The sequence below is a fragment of the Meriones unguiculatus genome, chromosome 12 (assembly GCF_030254825.1).
Source record: "Meriones unguiculatus strain TT.TT164.6M chromosome 12, Bangor_MerUng_6.1, whole genome shotgun sequence".
Taxonomy (NCBI): Eukaryota; Metazoa; Chordata; class Mammalia; order Rodentia; family Muridae; genus Meriones; species Meriones unguiculatus.
In genome coordinates, this window is record NC_083360.1 from 98132813 (window position 1) to 98150191 (window position 17379).

Here is a 17379-nt window from a genome sequence, read left to right on the forward strand (position 1 = left end):
CTGAGTAGTAAAAAAAAAAAGTCACCGTACTGATCTAATACAATGGTAGTATTTCCTGTTCCTGGATCTAGTCTTGGTTCTTGGTCTTCTTCATTATGGAATGTTATAATTTAAGCATCTTTCATGTCTTTGTCAACATGAACTTCCACAAACTTCTCTTGGACTGTCTTCTTTTTATTGAGCTTTGACATTTACTGTATTAGAACTGATTCACCATGGCCCTGGCATCCCATGCACACAGACTGGCTTAATGATGACTTCATCCTAGCTGATGAATCCTTACTTGAATTCCAGTACCTATGCAGTTGTGGCAACATTTTGCTGTTCCCCTCGTCACCCTATGTGTTGTCATAGTCTCTTGCAGAGCCAAGTTTCTCACTGTGTCATATATATCAATATCCTAAGGTTGCTAAGGGATGGTGGACAAAATTTTTACTTTTCCTTCCTCTCTGCATCTTTCCTCTTTTCCAAAGAACATGACAAAGATGTCAGTGGGAGAGCTTCTTGATCAGCTTCTTGATCCTCCTTAATTGCCTGCTTGCCTTCTTTATCATATAATTTCCTTTTCTTGACATCAAAGAGAACATCATACACATGAAATTTCTCCATTTGGACTCTCACTGGAGCAGTACTACAAAGCTGATTTTCCTATGTACATTTTGAAACTTTTCTTGCACTTGACCTTCAAAACATCATAGTAATTGTTCTTTCTTTCTTTCTTTCTTTCTTTCTTTCTTTCTTTCTTTCTTTCTTTCTTTCTTCCTTTCTTTCTTCCTTTCTTTCACAGCTTGTGAGCCAGTTGGAATGGAGTATGTATTTGTGGTTTTTTTTAAAACGTTTTTTCTTTTTTTTTTTTTTTTTATAAGGTTTCATATAGCCCTGGTAGGCTGTGGTGGTTTAAATGAGAAGGGCCTCCCATAGACTCATATGTTTGAATACTTGGTCCCCAGTTTGTGGAAATGTTTGGGAAGGATTAGGAAGTGTAGCTTTGTTGGACAGGATGTGTCGCTAGAGATGGGCTTGAAATTTAAAAATGCTCAGTGCTATTCCCAGTGTTATTTCTGCCTCCTGCTTGAAGAGCAGGATGTGAGCACATAGCTGCCACCTCTAAGCCCTCACTCCACCATCATAAACTCTAACCCTCTGCGACCATAACCAACCCCAATTAAACTCTTTTATAAATTGCCTTGGTCATGGTGTCTTATCACAGCAATAAAAATATAATTAATACACTGGCCTTGAACTTGCATTATAGTTGAGGATGACTTGAACTCCTGATGCCCCTGCCTGAATCTTCCAAATACTGGAATCACAGATCCATGCCATCATACCTAGCTCAAGAGCTGTTACACTCTTAATAACTGTTACAGTCTTCACAGTTGCATGGCGGCTCCAGGATATGTGTTGATCGGGTTGGTTGTTTAACATTTAAAGGTTGTACATCATCCCTTTCAGAAAATACAATTTCAGTTTGGGCCTGTGAGGATTTGTATTTTTATAGCTAGAGTAGCTTTGCATTATAACCATTATTTTAATAAATAGTATCAATATTGCTAAGGTGTTTAATGAAACACAAAACTAATAATAAAATAGTAAATATAATACTATAACTGAAATACACATAAATAGGACTCCAGCTCAAATTGTAAATCTGTGTGTGCTGTGGTGTCTGTAATGGGATCCTGTATAAACAACCATGGAGGACAGACTAGAAAGTATAATAATAAGTTGGATTTTATTGAGTGATTTATGAATAGTCCCAAAGTGCTGCACTTATAACACTTTTCTCATGTTTTGTGTCATTGTGAAAATAAGTATAATCTCCTCTTATCAACTTGGAGTTTTCTAGAGCAAATGTTTGAATAATAATTTCTAATTAATGAGAAATTATGAGTTCCAGGATGGCAGAATGATTGTTTTTGTTTTGTTTTGTTTGTTTTTCTCTTTTGATGTGCTACATTCTCTGTACTTTGTATAATGACTCAAGCTTAATACTAATATTTAGTAAATAAATACAGAAAAGTCCAAATCTCTTTAGATATTTCAAAACAACTTTGAACATTGCCATTCAAAGTTACACTTTATGGTGGTTTGAATGAAAATGGTCTCCATAGGCTCACAGGGATTGGCACTGTTAAAATGTGTCCTTACTGAAGTGGGTGTGGCCCTGAGTGTCACTGGGGGATGGGCTTTGAGGCTGCAGATGCTCAAGCCAAGTCTGGCATCTCTCTCTTCCTGCTGCCTGCCAATCCAGAAGTAGAACTCTGGGCTCCTCCTTCAGCACTGTGTTTATCTGTGAGCCGCCATGCTTCCTACCATGACTAAAGCAGACCAAACTTCTGAACCTGTGAGTCAGTACCGATTAAATGCTTTCTTCCATAAGAGTTGCTGTGGTCACGGTGTCTCTTCACAGCAATAAAATCCTAACTAAGACACACTCCTTCTAGCAAAGCCAGATGTAAATTGCTGTGCTGATTTAAATCTCCCAAGGCCAGCTGAGAGTCAGATACTATGAGGATAAGTGAATAAAAGAAAGTAGAAGACCTGTTGGCAAAAGTGTTCAAGGTCAACTAACATTCCCAATCACCACAGAAGTGTATGCAAATCACGGTTTCTGCCATGCTTGTAACTTGTAGCACAGTCATCATTTATGTCACAGTGGGACAGGTGTGAGGAAGAGAGACACTTGAACTCTGCCCTTTTGGGTAATCATTATTTTGTAAATCATGGTTTATACTGGAGAATGTGCATTACCCATAGAAGTATGTTCCACATCATAGGTACAGGCAACCGTGGCTAGCTAGGAAGTCTGTTAAGAAACTATAAGGAATTAAATGGTTAATGATGTGGCCTCTGTTCTTGTTTTTATTTTTCAAGGAACAAGCAAATATTTCAAATATCATCAACTTATTATCTCCCTCACATATTTGTATCTTTAGCAAATGGAAAAAAAAAAGAGGCACCTCTTTTTCTACACTTAAGCACGTTAGTTACTAGGAAAAAAAAGGTTCTTGTAGGCGCTAGTTTTAAAACTCTACTTTATTTGGGGTTCCTTAAGCCTCTACCTCTTTTCCAAACCCTTCCCCCAACCCTAGGTAGGACAGAAAGAAGGTTAGAAGGGAAAGGGGACATATAGGCCTCTTTAGCCTTAGTTCTGGCTGGTAAGGTCGTCGGGTTCTTCTGGAAAACCTCAGACGTCAGGATATACAGAAGCAGCCTCCTTCCTTCTCTGACCATCTCCTCCAAGTCTTTCTTTCTCTCTCTGGCTCTGGTATTTATACTGTCCACGGGCACTCACAATTTTACTAACTCCAGCTAGCAAAGACCACACCCCTCTCTGAGTCACGGGGGGGTTGTTTTCAGCTGTAGATAAGGCAGTCCCCTATCCCACACTTTGGATTAAAACAAAAACATTGTTACAGGATATAACTGAGATTTTAAAGAAACCAAAACCTCCACTACAGTACTCATATGGTATTTATTGATTTAGGTGCGTGTGTGTGTGTGTATGTGATGTTTATCTTGCACATGTGCTCCCTACATGCATGCAGGTGTTGTGGGGGACAGAGGATGTCACCAAATCCTCTGGGACTGGAGCTACGGTGTTTGCCTGTGAGCCACCCTGTGGGCGCTGGGAACTGAAGCTGTAGCCTCTGCATGGGCGGTAAGTGCTTGTAACCGCTGAGCTGTTTCTCCAGCCCTCATGTACTTTTGAAATCAACAAGGGGACAGAAATAATGCTTGGTATAATTATAATTATATAATGCTTGATATAAGGGGCTCTCAGCAGGTGTGGCTCAAGACAGTACTACATCCTGTCTACAGAAGAAACAAACCTGTGGGCTAGAGAGACGGCGCAGCTGTGAAAGTGCTTACCAAGCGAGAGGACCAGAGTTCAGATTCCTAGTACCCAGGTAAATGCCAGGTGCTCAAGGTGGCCTGCCTGTAATTTCCCTTGGAAAGTGGAGACAAAGGAAAGCTGGCTAGCTTGACTAGCCATTTGGAAAGCTCTGTGTTTGAGAAGGAGACCCCAGTACTACCTCAAGGGACGAGATAGAGGAGCCATGGGAGGTGATTCCCGTCATAGCCGTGGGCACACACATATGAAACATGTGTGCGAACATGCACATCTCATGCATACGTAGCCACCAAAAGAATTTTTAGAATAGACTAAATTTACTTCAAAGGTAGAATAGTATAGTTTTAATATTAAAGATTAAGACTTTTTTTTTTAGAAGACTGAATCATGGTATAAAACTTGTCTTGCCCATTTTTCCTGGCTGTGAGAAAGAGAGCAATGATGTATCATTGGGGATACTGCAACTCAAAAGTTGCAAAAGAATGTAAAGAAATATCCATTGTCTCTCATAGAAAAAAAAAAAAGACCCAGAATGATACTGTGACTCTCTGGCTCCACTATTACCACCGGTGGCCTGGACTTTTTTACCCCATTACCCCACCCAGAAGATTGCCAAACTGCACAAGCCAGTGAAGCCTTAATAGTCAGCAACTACATGGCAAGCTTCAGCAACAGGCCTGCTTTTCTTCCTGTCCTGTGAGGGCTGGACTGGGCAAGGTTCTGCCTTGTCATGGCTCCCTGTTCTTTGGTGTGGTGGTGCTTTTATGGACCACCACGCTGTGGGAGTGTGTTCACGGCTATCTGAGATTGATTCTTCTTTGAATGTCCCTTCTTACTTTATTATTTTGGAAGATCTGAATTATATAATTTTGTTCATACTAAATATAGCTCTCTCAGAATTATTTTGAGGAACACACGTACTGGATATGTCTATATCTAGCGATCCAAAACTCATTTTTACTATTAAAAACATTGGAGAAATGAAGCTAATTTCAGTTTATATACATACATACAGACATATATATTATATATATATTTAGACTCTTCAGGAGAAATGACCAAAAAGCCATGGTCAAGAATCTGTTAATTTTATAGGATTGTGAATTCACTGAATTTTGTAAAATCTTTCCCAGTTCCACTTCAAATCTTTGCTGAAATAATCCCAAGAACTAACCATTTACTTGCAATGTGCAAATCATCTATAATGGCTGCTTTCACCTTGAGACATGCAGCAATGTGGAATGGGCCTTTACCACCACAAAACTATCTCCAGCAATCTGAAGATTAAAACTAAGGGCAGCGTGCAGACCTCCTGGTCTTTAAAGTCAGGGGTGATGTTTAGTTGATCTGTAATGGCACAATTTCTTGTGACCATCAACTATTGTAATTAATAACGTAGCTATACTGTTAGCATTTTGAGGATCTACATTAAAAATATTTGAAAATTTTGCTTTATGAGTGTGGCGGTTTGAGTGAAAATGGTCCCCACAGGCCCATAGGGAGTGGCACTATTAGGAGGTGTGGCCTTGTTGGAGTAGGTGTAGCTTTGTTGGAGGAAATATGTCACTAGTGGGTGGGCTTTGAGGTCTTCCATACTCCAGCCAGGCCCAGTGTTACGCCTTTTTCCCCCCGCTGCCTGCCAATCCAGATACAGAACTCTCAGCTACCTCTCCAGCCCCATGTCTCCGTGTGTGCTGCCATGCTTCTTGCCATGCTGATAATGGACCAAACCTTTGAACTGTAAGCAGCCGCAATTAAACATTTCCTTAGAAGAGTTGCCATGGTCATGGTGTCTCTCACAGCAATAGAAACCTGAATAAGACCATGAGTGTTTTGGTCACATGTATCTCCATGTATTTATGTGCATGTTTATGCCCACAGAAGCCAGAAGAGTGTTTCAGATCCCCTGAAACAGGTTTTGAGGCACCACGCTGATTCTGGGACTTGAACCTGGGTCTTCCGGGAGATCAGCCAGTGCTCTTAACTGACCATCTCTCCAGCCCCAAATATCTACATTTTCATATCGTTGCCTATAATATATTCTTGAAGGTTTCCCAAGCACCTTATCATTTAGTATGGTACTCATGAATGGTAACTTGCTGATGTGACTCATTGGTGAATGGGGTCTGGACAGTTTTCTCTATCTACCTGAGTTTAAAGGCAGTCGGGGGTACTCGCTTGCTTCTGCCAGTCAGGCCCGGGTTAATCCCAGACCTCAAGAGGCAGAGGCAGGAGAATCATGGGCTTGAGGCTAGCCTAGACTACATAAAGCACAGTGGGATTTAGCATACAGTTCAGGCACTGGACACAGCACCATTTCAGGCCAATGTGCAAGGCTTCCTTCTGACAAATTTTACAGACATGTCTTTGGACAAGCTGGATAAAACAATTTCACCAAAGATTATACTGGATTGGTGGGCTTAAAAAAAAGATTATTTTAATGTCCATTTCTCAGGTAGGATCTGAGAGTTCAGTCAGATTTAGTTTCAAATTTACAATCTTCCTGCCTCTGCCTCCGAAGTATGGGGTTTACAGGTACATGCCCGTGAACCTCGCCGGGATGACTGCCTAATGCAGCTGCTCTGTGCCTTCACATCAATCTAAGAATTTGTAATAGCAGGTGGAGGAAATGATCTTTAAAACGAACAAGTTTTAAGTATTCTTTCATATATATATCTATATATTCTAGTTTAATTCTAAATCTAAAGAAAGCTGAATTCAAAAGAAATTTTCCCTTACTATGCCACATCTAGACTTTGCCCTCCAATTCTGGAAGGGATGGTAAATGCTTACCTGCTGTCAGTCTGGCAGAGATGGTATCTCAACAGAGAGGGGTTACACGGCCTCTGGGTGACAAGGACAGATGAGACACTTCATCCTGGCCCTCCGTTTGCCACCTCTTGAGGTTTTCAGCACACCTGTCTTCAAGAGCATCTCTTCTCTAACTGCCCCTGAGTTCATCTTGTGTTATCAGCAGGGCTCCTTGTACGCTGTCTCCCTAATACCTTGGTACTGTTTTAGGCAACTGGGATTGTGTTGAATCTTTCAGAACCTCAATGTTTCTTTGTGAGTTTGCACTGTCCTTTCTGGTAGCTACCTCCTGGTTACAGCTATTTATATTTGTAGTAATTACAATGAAATAATACTAAGACTTGAGCTACTCAGTTATCTTAACCAGGTTTCAAGTATCCACACAGTCTCAAGCAGCTCATGGATATATGTACTGCAGAGGCAGGCATGGAATATTTTGTCCATCACTAAAGATTGATTAGACTGTGTTTTTTAAAGCTCTGGTAGGCTGGCCTAAATGCATCGACAAGCTGACCTGGTCCTTTCTGCACATCGTTCGGCCTTTAACAGAAAGGAAGTCGTTCTCTCTCAGCTCTCCTAGGTAGAGTCTGCCATTTCAGTTAGCTTCCTCCAAAGCTTTTGCCTGGCTACAGTGAGAATATGTATTGTTGTCAGGGAATTGCTGACATTTCTTACTACATTTTCTTCAGCTTTCTTTCTCCTCCAGGCAGGAGATCTGGAGTAAATCTCCAGCGAATCCCAGTGAAAAAAGGTTTTGCTGTTATCCACACCAGCACTGTCCTATAGCAACACAGTGCAGGACAATATGGAATAACATCTGGGGCTGGGGCTGTAGCTTAGTGGTAGTGCTTGCCAAATCCAGCAAGGACCTGAATTCAGTCCCCAGCACTGCAAAACTAAGCTAGATTAAACAGCCAAAACTACTTACATTGTTTTGTAGCAGCCAGAATAAAAAAGTAAAGGAACTGGTGAAATTACCTGTAATGTTTAATTCAGTATATCCAAAAATATGTCAATGTGTAATTAAGTGTAAAATAGTTAATAAGATAAATTATATTCTCTTCTACAAAGCGATTCTTTGAAATAGGGCATTATTTTATACTTACAACACATCAATTTGGACTAGTCACATCCTGTTCAGGCCACTTGTGACTAGAGGCTATTGTGTGAAGCAAGGCCAGGCTCCACCTCGACTCTCTTCCATTATTCTCCAAAGGCTAGGCCTTTAGGACAGAGAGTGGGTGAGGATCCTGTTTTTCTACATTCTATCCTATCTTCCCTGAAACAATGAGCAAAGGCCAGCTTAAATGGAATTGGAGGTGTAACGGTAAGATCAGTTTGGGGTGAGATCTTGGAGTGCCACAGGGTGAAAGGAAACATGCAGAAAAACAGTAAAACAACAACAACAACAACAAAAAACATTGGTTACAATTTCAAAAGTATTACTTTGCCATGGTGAACTTCTAAGGTTATAAAAGTTGTTATAGGATAGTTGTGATTATGTTTTTTGGCTATAGCTGTTCAACAATTCCATTATTCGTTATAAACTGCAATAATATTTTTGTGTACAGCATAACTGCTCTGGTAACTGGGAAAAACCATGCAAACTCCTGCAGTGTTGTTATTTGGAGTAAAACTTATTCGAAAGACTAAGGCACAAATTCTATTAGTAGTTAAATCCTGCAGTGATATTGCTGACAATTTTTACTGCAAAAACTGTAAAACCCAAAGAGAAGAATTTTGTCACCAGGAAAGATAACAGTAATGCAAGCCTCTGGCTGTATATCCTGACTGAGAATCTCCATTTTGGGGGTTTCAGATGAGAAAAGCTGGTTTACTGAAAATAATGTGTGTCCTTTTCTAAACTTCTATCACAAAGAAGTTTTAAGATTTGTGAATGGTGTTTCCCACCTTTTGCATTTTGTGCTTGATGGCACTTACAGGCAAACTTTGATTTTTTTTTTCTTTTAAGTATTGACTCTTCCGTTCAGTAAAACTAAAATTTCGCAGCCAGCAACCAAAGGTTTATTATATGCAAATTAAGCCTGGGACAGAAGTGATGCTAAGCCAAGGCCCACAGGAACAGAAAGGGGGCGACAGAAACATGGCAGGAGTCCTGGAAGGAGGAGACTCATCATGGTGTACATGCTGAAAGGCAGGGCATAGGACGCCTTCAGGGAAAGGTGACTTGTGGATTGCCAAATGATTCTAGCTACTATGGCATGAAGGGTGGTCATGAGGATTGAAGGTAGATAAATACGAAGTCATTACCATAAAGTCACAAATCCACCAAAATTATTGGTGTGCGTTTGTATCCGCTGAGTTAAGTTGAGAGGAATGATGTTAAATGTTCTGTCTGTGAGCCCTTAGCTTTTCAGGTAGAGACCTGTTGATACCAAGAGGTTAAATGCTGCAGTATTCTTGAAAAATCTTTTCCTTTTCTCTTGTTTAAGTTTGCTACTAAACATAACAATACACACTATCAATTATCACTTGACTGCTTATCTTACGACAGGCACTTTATGTTCATGTCATCCATCTTCGCAGCATCCCAGAAAGTGAACGTGTTTTCCTGGTTTTACAGGCTAGGAAATTCAATCTCAGAGAGGTTAACCAATTTCTCTTGCATGTACGCTGAAGATCTGTTTCTGAAAATTCCTTGAGAATAGAAACTATAACTTTAATGTACTATTAATAGTATTTGCTATGATCAATATTTAGTTGGTATTTAATTATAGGCTAAGCAGACAAAACAATCTTAGAATAGTCACATTTAAAGTTTCCCAATCAATTTAGTTGCTAGACAGGTTGTTTTTAAAAGTACTGTGGAGAGAAGCTGCTGTTCCTTGCAACCATCAGCAGCCCGTGCACTTGAGATCAGCAGTACAACAATGTCAAGGTCTACTCCTAATCTCTTCTCTTGTTCTGTAGACAGTTTAACTCTTTCCATAGCTGCCTTGGTGACTAGAAAGAAAAATAAGTTAACATTCAAGAAAAATGCTAGGCTGGGTGTAGTGGCACACGTCTTAATCCCAGCACTCTGGAAACAGGCAGCTAGATCTCTGTGAGTTGGAGGCCAGCCTATTCTACATGAAGAGTTCCAGGACAGCTGGGCTACATAGAAGAAAGACCCTGTATCAAATCAACAACAACAAAACAAGAAACTACTGGTATCTTGAAAATTTCTACAACTTGAGGAAGAGTCTTGTAGCTCTATTTTTCCTTCCTCCTTCCCTTCCTCTCTTCCTCCCTCTCATTTCCATTGCTCTTTAGACAATTTCTTTACAATAAAGTACCCTCTTTGAGAAACGGGAAGGACAGTAAGAGAAACCAGAGTGACCACATTAGAACATTTGAGCCAACAAAGAGTAGTAGTAAGTAGAGTACAAAAGCCTGATTATCATGTGAGTTCTTGAAAGACAATTTAGATGAACATATTTATGACCATTTCTATAAATTATCCATTAAAAAGGTCTATTCGCATAATACCTATTAATGAAGCAGAACATATTACTATCTGACATGATAATGCCTGTAGTAGAGAACCTAGAAAAGAAAGCTGAGAACTTTAAAGTGTATATAAAATAAGAACACGTCATTTTGGTTATTTTACATTTCAGAATTAAGACTATAGTAAAACAAGTGATAATGATACCATTCTATAAAATGTAATTTTTGTGGCATTATCAGATCACTTTCTTTTCTTGGAAGTGGAAATAGAATTAGATTCTGGGTTTAAGGCCCCTGTCTTCCCATCTCTCCTGACTCTACTCTTGCTCCTCAGTCTATACAGACACCTCCTGTCACCCTACTTCCTCTCCTCCAAGGGAACTTTTCCAGAACCCCAGTAGCTTTCAAGCCACTTTTTAAAGTTTGCTTCTTACTTTAGTAAGAATAGGAATTAGCCCCCAAACAATTAAGCTTTTGCCTGTTTTCATGCTTGCTTCCATCTAGTTTCCAAACTATTTCCTCATTCCTTGCTGAGTGTTTTGCTTTTTTAGCCATTCCTTCTCAGCTTTCCTCTCTTCTTTCTCCTCTCCCTGCCCCCCCCCCTTTCTTTCCCTGTCCTCTCTTGTCTCCCCTCCCTCCCCTTCTCTCATACTAGCCTCCTTAGGCAACACTGAGGCACATCCCTATCCTCCTCAGTTTCTTAATTCGACTTTACTGTTTTGTCCTGAAAAGTTGTTATTTCATTCTTAGTTCTTTCTCTATACCCGAGGCCTGTGAAACAACTAATACAGAGAGCAATATTTTGTGTTTTGGAATCTTTCTCTGCCCTTGAGAAAGTCTCCACAGCTTCCACATCCTCAGTGCCTTACACCTGCAGTCCCAGAAATCTCAGCAACCTGGGTGTTGAAGCAGGTAGAGCACGAGTTCCAGGTTAACCTCTAGCAACTGAGTTCCAGGCCACCCTGAGCTGCTAGACTTTGCCTTTTACTAGGGGTAAACACCATCACCCTCAGACTATGAAGTTATTTCGTCCTCTCCCTTGCCTTCACTTTGCACAGTCAACCACTCCCAAATCCACCCACAGCTCACCCCGGGGAATAACGAGACCACAAACGAGCAGAAGAATGCGAGATTCAAAGACATGCCGAGAACGAGAACAAGAGGCTGTACTGTAAACATCTCGAGTCCGGCTCAGCCTAATCGATCTCTCTGCGGCCCGCCTCGAACCTGGGGCGGGGGCCTGGCAAGGTCAGGGAGAAACTCGGAGAGAACTGGGTGAAACGGAGAGCGCTGGCTGCACGAGCCGCAGGAGAGGGGCGCCCGGCCGTGGGAGGGACGGGAGAGACTCGGGGAGGGCCCGCAGCGCCTCGGCGTCCCCGGCCGCCGCCAGACCCGAGCTCGGCGCCCGCAGCGGCCGCCAGAAACGCCGCCGGCGGCCACGGGCCGTGACGGACGGCCACCTTCCGCAGTCGCTCCCCGGCTCCTCCCGCCGCCCTCTCAGCCAGTCGAGGCAGTCAGGGGAGGGGCGGGATCGTCCTTCGCGATTTCTACATTTTTTTTAAGAAAAAGAGGGTAGGCCCGGCGGGTTCCACCTCAGGGAAAAAAACCCACCTCGCGGGCTAGGGGTGGAGCCCTTGCGACTGGCGTGAGGCTCCGCCAATGGAGCGCCGCGCCCTCCCGAAGGCCCGCCCCCCGGGAGGCGGGGCTCTGGCGGGCTCGGCCAATGGCGGCGGGGCGGGCCGAGGTTGAGCCGCCGTGGGTAGGGTTAGTGTGAGAGGTGCGGCGGGGGAGGTAATGATGGTGGTGGCGGCCGAGGAGGGCGGGGGAGGGGGATCTGGGCGCTGAGCCGCGGCTCTGGCAGGGCTCGCTCCGGCGGGCGGGCGGGGGACGGTCGCAGGGCGCCGCGCCGGGGAGGGGGCGGGCGTCGTCCGCCCGGGAGGCTGCGGACCCCGGTTCCCGCGAGCGAGCGAGCGCCGCGCCGGGCTTCGCTGTCGCACGCGGCTCCGGCGGGGATGGAGGACTCGGCGGCGGCGGCGGCGGCGGCGGCGGAGGAGGAGCGGCTCTGAGGAGGGGACAGCGGGATTAGAGGTGTGAGGAGGGCTTGGGGCGGGCGAGCGGAGGGGCCGGGGCTCGGGGACCCGGGCTGGGGCCGACGGCAGCGCCCGGTGACAGTGACCGCGGCTGGCAACGCCTGTCGCTGCGGAGAGGCAGGGGTCTGCGCTCGCTGCGTGAGGAGGCGAGGCTCAGGCCGGCTGCTCCGGTGGGGGAGGGAGGCGCCGCACCCCGCGCTGTCCGCTGGCCCGGCTGGTCATTGCTTCAAGCCCAGGCAGGAGTTTCCATTCCCCTCCTCCTGGCAGCCAAGGTGAAGGGGAAGCAAAGTGGCCTGGAGCTGGGACCTTGCCCTCCTCCTGCCGGGAGGTTTCCCTCCACTCCTAGTTCTCCATCCGTTTCCCTCTCCCACTGAACCAGCATCTCTCCCTGCACCCGGGTGGTACTAAGCACAGATTCTGAGACTCGAGGCTATTAATTATCGGCTGAAAAATAAAGTTTATTTAAAAATACTCCACTCCTCCTCCTGACTGGCGTGGACGTTCATCAGCATCCCCGACTTTCCCGCCCTGTTCTCCCTTCTGTGATGCTAGGTAGGGAAGGCAGGGCCCGCTGGCATCTCTCGATTGTTGGTGCTGACAACCTGGTGTATTGCTTCCTGTCTTCGGTGTGGTTTGTCATTTCTTCCTTGGAATCTTGCATCCTTGATGTTACTGGCTTTTGAGGCCGGTGTTTTGTTTCATTGTTTGAAAAGCACGCAGATAACAGAGGTTACCTCCGTCTTATCTGGCACTTTGCATGCTCTGCCCTCACAATCTTTCTCTTTTTGTCTGTGTTTTGCTTTTCAGTTCTCCAGAATACCCGTCATATAGCCCCTGAGGTGGAATGGTGATGTCTCCATGAGGGAACCTCCTCTCACTGATCGTGTCATGTATATCAACAGTTCTTGACTGGGCCCTTCGCCTGAGATAGGATTTACCCTGTGAAACAGGGAGAAGACTTATGGACTCCAAGCATCATTTCAAGTTATAGTTTTCTTGCAAGGACAGACACAGCTCTTGTGCTTTGGATCTCTGCTTTATTAAAGCTGCTTGTGTTGCTAATCCAGAACTGTTCCAGTCTATTGGCCCATCACCATGGCTTCAGTTTGGAAGCGACTGCAGCGTGTGGGAAAACATGCATCCAAGTTCCAGTTTGTGGCCTCCTACCAGGAGCTGATGGTTGAATGTACAAAGAAATGGTAAGATGTGCTTAGGGATAGAGATTGATGTCTTGGTGCCTAAACACTCTGCAGCTGTGGGCTACAGACTGTGGGCCTTTTGGTAGCCAGGTTTACCTTTCAGTGGTACACAAGTGTTTAGAAGCTGGGCAGGGTGCAGATACTCTAACAAGTACTGTGTGTGCGCTGGGCAGGGTGCAGATACTCTAACAAGTACTCTGTGTGCGCTGTTGCTGCTGGTACTGTCCCTGTGGGCTTTAATTACTCCGTTTCAGAGTATCTCGGAGGTATAAACTGAGAACACACCCAAGTACAGGAGTTTTGGTCTTAGGGTCATTTATCATCCGTATTAGAATAGCTTATGCATCTGTTCTAATGTAGCATACGTTAGTCCCAATATAGAAGTTTGTGTTCTGTAGACGGGTGGTTTTATTTTGCTCTTATTTTTTCATTTTTACTTAAAGAATTTTTCAGTATTGGAATAATGGAATGGCAGTCCACACAACCTCAGAAATTCTTTTGTGAAATGCTTAGTCAGGCAACTGTATTTTTTTTAAATTGCCTAATGGGATACATTTCTTGGCAGGATTTAAGGAAGCAATTAGGACCAGTGGTCTATCATTTGCCTCTTTCCATTTGAGGAAAGTAAATTTAAGGCTTCCTTTTACTGCTGGAAATGATAAGAAGTAGGAATCCTTACTGAACAAGGGAAAAAAGTTAAGCAATCGGTCCTTTGAGTTTTGATTTATTATGGCGATTAAGCACTGTTACCACAAAGTAAGTCCCTTTCATCAAGAACTGTAGTCTTACGTTTTCTCATGTCCTCCTCTTGGCTAAAGAAAATAGCGTGCTCCATCCTAGAATTCTTAGTTTTGTCTTGAGTTTGTAAGGAATATTATTTTAAATCAATTTAAGAAATACATGCAATGTCTGCCTAGCTTATACAGACACTGCTGATTTAGAGACAGAAATGACCTCCTCCCTGTCCTCAGGAGGCTCACAGGCCAGGGTAAGGACATTGATTTCAGTACATTCGCTATGAAGGGACAGCAATGTAAGTATGTATGTTTAGGGACTCTGATGCGTTTGCACCCAGTTGGATATCCTGGGGATGGTACTTCTGTGTAACTCAGTCTCTCATGTGCATATTAATGGTACCACTTCAGAGAAGATTAAATCAGTTAATTCTGTAAACTGCTTAGAACAGTGACAGAGACATAGTAAATGCCCATTAAGTGTCAGTATTCTCTGTAGAGTTCACAGAGTAGGGCGCAATGAAGAAGAATACTAGTGAGGGGACCGGTGGCGCCTCTCTCTGCTTTCCGGGGCTCTAAGCTGAATTTCGCTTTATTTCGGTTTGGTGTTAATTACTCTTACTAGGCTAGGCCGGCCGGCCAGTAAGCCTCAGGGACCTTCAGCCTTTGCTTCCCCAGCACCTGGTCACACACAGTACGCCTGCTGGGCCTGGCTTTTACGTAGGTGCTGGGGAGCGAATTGAGGTTCTCACGCTTGCACGCAAGCGCCTTGCTGATGGAGCTGCCTCCCCAACTTCAGGTCTAAGGCTGGAGAGGCATAGTCATTGTACAGCGAGTCAGAGAGGAGGAAGCGAAGAACATTTTAGAAAATTACATGTTTAGACAACCTATATCACAGGATGCATGCTGGGAATTTATTCGGTACAGTTTTCTATCGTGAGGCTTTAAGTCTAGTACGAGAGCTGGGTGGACTGGCCTATCCCTGTAATTATGGTGTAGGCCGAAGCAGGAGGATTTCAGATTTGAGGCCAGTTTGGGATAAAAATTCAAACTCTGTCTTTAGAAAAAAGTGTTGGGTGAGGGGAGTTACAGTGTGGTAGGGCATTTGAAAGCCTGGAAGGACTCAACTCCTAGAAATTTATATGCTGTTATAAATAGCCTTGGCTTTGGTGTGTCAGTGACAGGGTCACTGTGGAAGCTCTGAGATGGAGAGACACTCAGGTTTGTGATTGGAAAATTATCAGGCTGTGGTGTGGTGTGGCTATGAGGATACTAGCCAGCAGGGTGGGTGACTGAGGCGGTGATGCTATTACAGTGGGTAAGGGTGAGGAAGGCGTGCAGATGAGCTAGTGGCAGAGGGTATGGAGAGAACTGACTGGAAGAACACTTAGAAAAAATGATGGGCTTGATGGTCCTTTTAGTTGAGGTACGGGAGGAATGGTGAAAGGGAGATGGGAAAAGTTTAGGTTGACGCCAGGTTTCTGCCTTTAAAGCCTTGGACTCTATCATCAAGGAAGGTGGTCTTGATTGAGTCCGCTTCTTAACTTGTAGGACACTGGGAACAGCCACTTTGAGTCTAATTTGAATCTTTTGAGGTCGAGTCCCACGGTATCAGGCTTCAAACTCAGTTCCTCAGCCTCTTCCTGTTAGCGCTGGAATTGTGTGAGACTTGAATCTCGTTTGTTTTCGTTTTTCTTTTATTGCATATATATTTTATCATACAATATATTCTGATTACGGTTTCCCTTCCCCCTCTACTCTTTCCGGTTCTTCCTCACCTCCTCCCCCATCCAGAATCACTCCCTTTCTGGGTCTCCTTAGAAAACAAATGGGCATCTAAGGGACAACAAAATAAGAGAAAACCAAAACAGAATAGGACAAAAACAGAAAAAAGAGAGCCCAAGAAAAGGCACGAGAAACAGATACAGACACAGAAACACGTGCAGAGGCACACTTGTTCACACATTCAGGAAGCCCATAAAAACACAAAATGAGAAGCCATAATATATTTGCAAAACCTGTAGGGTAAAAAAAAACAAACAAAAAAAATGGTTTAAAAAAAAAAAAGCCCTGCTATGACATTATGAGACAAGGAACCTCCAAAGATGCTAATGCCGTTGAGTGTTTTCTGTTGGCTGTCTACTGCTGGACATGCAGCCTTACCCTTAAGAGTGGTTTGTTTCATCAGCGAGACTCCTTTGGAGAAAACGAATTTTTCATTTGCAAGAGGTCCTCAGCTGGAACTGGCTTCTGGGTTAGGGATGGGGCGTGTGTCTGCTTCTCAGCTCGGGACCCCATCTGTGCAGATCCTTGTGGGCCTTGCCTCAGTTTCTGTGAGTTTACGCGAACGTGGGTCTTGCTGTGTTTAGATGCCTTGTTTCCTTGGCGTCCTTCATCCCCTCCGGCTCTTACATTTTTTTCCTGCTTCTTCAGATGAGTTCCCTGATCCCTGAGGGAAGGATTAGGTGGAGACATCCTCTTTAGGGCTGAGTGTTCCAAGGTCTCTGCATATTATCTGCCTGTGGGTCTCTATTTGTTTCCATTTGCTGCAGGAGGAAGCTTTTCTGATGATGGCTGAGCAGGACACTGATTTATGAGTGTAGCAGAGCTCATTAGGAGTCATTTTGTTGCTACATTACTTTAGTAGGCTGGTAGTATTTGGTTGTTCCTAGGTCTCCGGTTCTTGGCAAGCACGGTGGGGTATGGAGTCCCTCCCATGGAGTGGGCCTTAAGTCAAAGCAGACACTGGTTGGCTACTCCAGCAAGCTTTGTGGCACCTTTGCACTAGATTATCTTGCAGGCAGGACACCACTGTGGGTCAGAGGGCTTGCGGCTGGGTTGGTGTTTACATTTCTCTTTTGTTAGCTTGCAGAGAGCCTTGTGGTGACAAGACTGCCAGCCAGTAGGGTGAAGACTCTAGGTGGGCACCGGCTCCACTTCTCTAGTCAGTGAGTTGTGAGGTGTTACTCTCAGTGTGGGGCCTTGCTATCAGACCGTGGAGAGCAAACAACAGCCTGGGTTGTTTGAGGGTTCCCACCAATCTCAGTTCTTAAAGGCATAGAACATTATTTTTCAGTTAAAGAGAAAAAAACCAGTTTCTTGTTGGGTTTGGTGGTTTACTTGGAATCTTAGTACATGACAGGTTGAGACGGCAAGATCAGGAGTTCAAGGGTGCCCTCTTTAACAAAGCCAGTTGTAGGTCAGTATGGTGGCGCATGAGACCTTGTTCCACCAAA

The 17379-nt window shown here is 44.1% G+C and overlaps 1 protein-coding gene across 18 annotated transcripts in view; it reads left to right on the top strand.

The window, feature by feature from the left end:
* The first annotated feature begins 11954 nt into the window (after positions 1-11954).
* The window catches only part of Ehbp1 (EH domain binding protein 1), a 246186-nt gene continuing 240761 nt past the window's right edge, over positions 11955-17379 (top strand). For 7 of the 18 annotated variants that reach the window (XM_060365165.1, XM_060365166.1, XM_060365175.1 and 4 more), the window contains exons 1-2: positions 11955-12208; positions 13018-13409. In XM_060365165.1, the coding sequence (XP_060221148.1) occupies positions 13306-13409 (104 nt within the window). In that variant the 5' untranslated portion in view covers positions 11955-12208; positions 13018-13305. The remainder of the gene's footprint in view (positions 12209-13017; positions 13410-17379) is intronic. The other 11 variants (XM_060365167.1, XM_060365176.1, XM_060365168.1 and 8 more) reach the window with 3 other exon arrangements.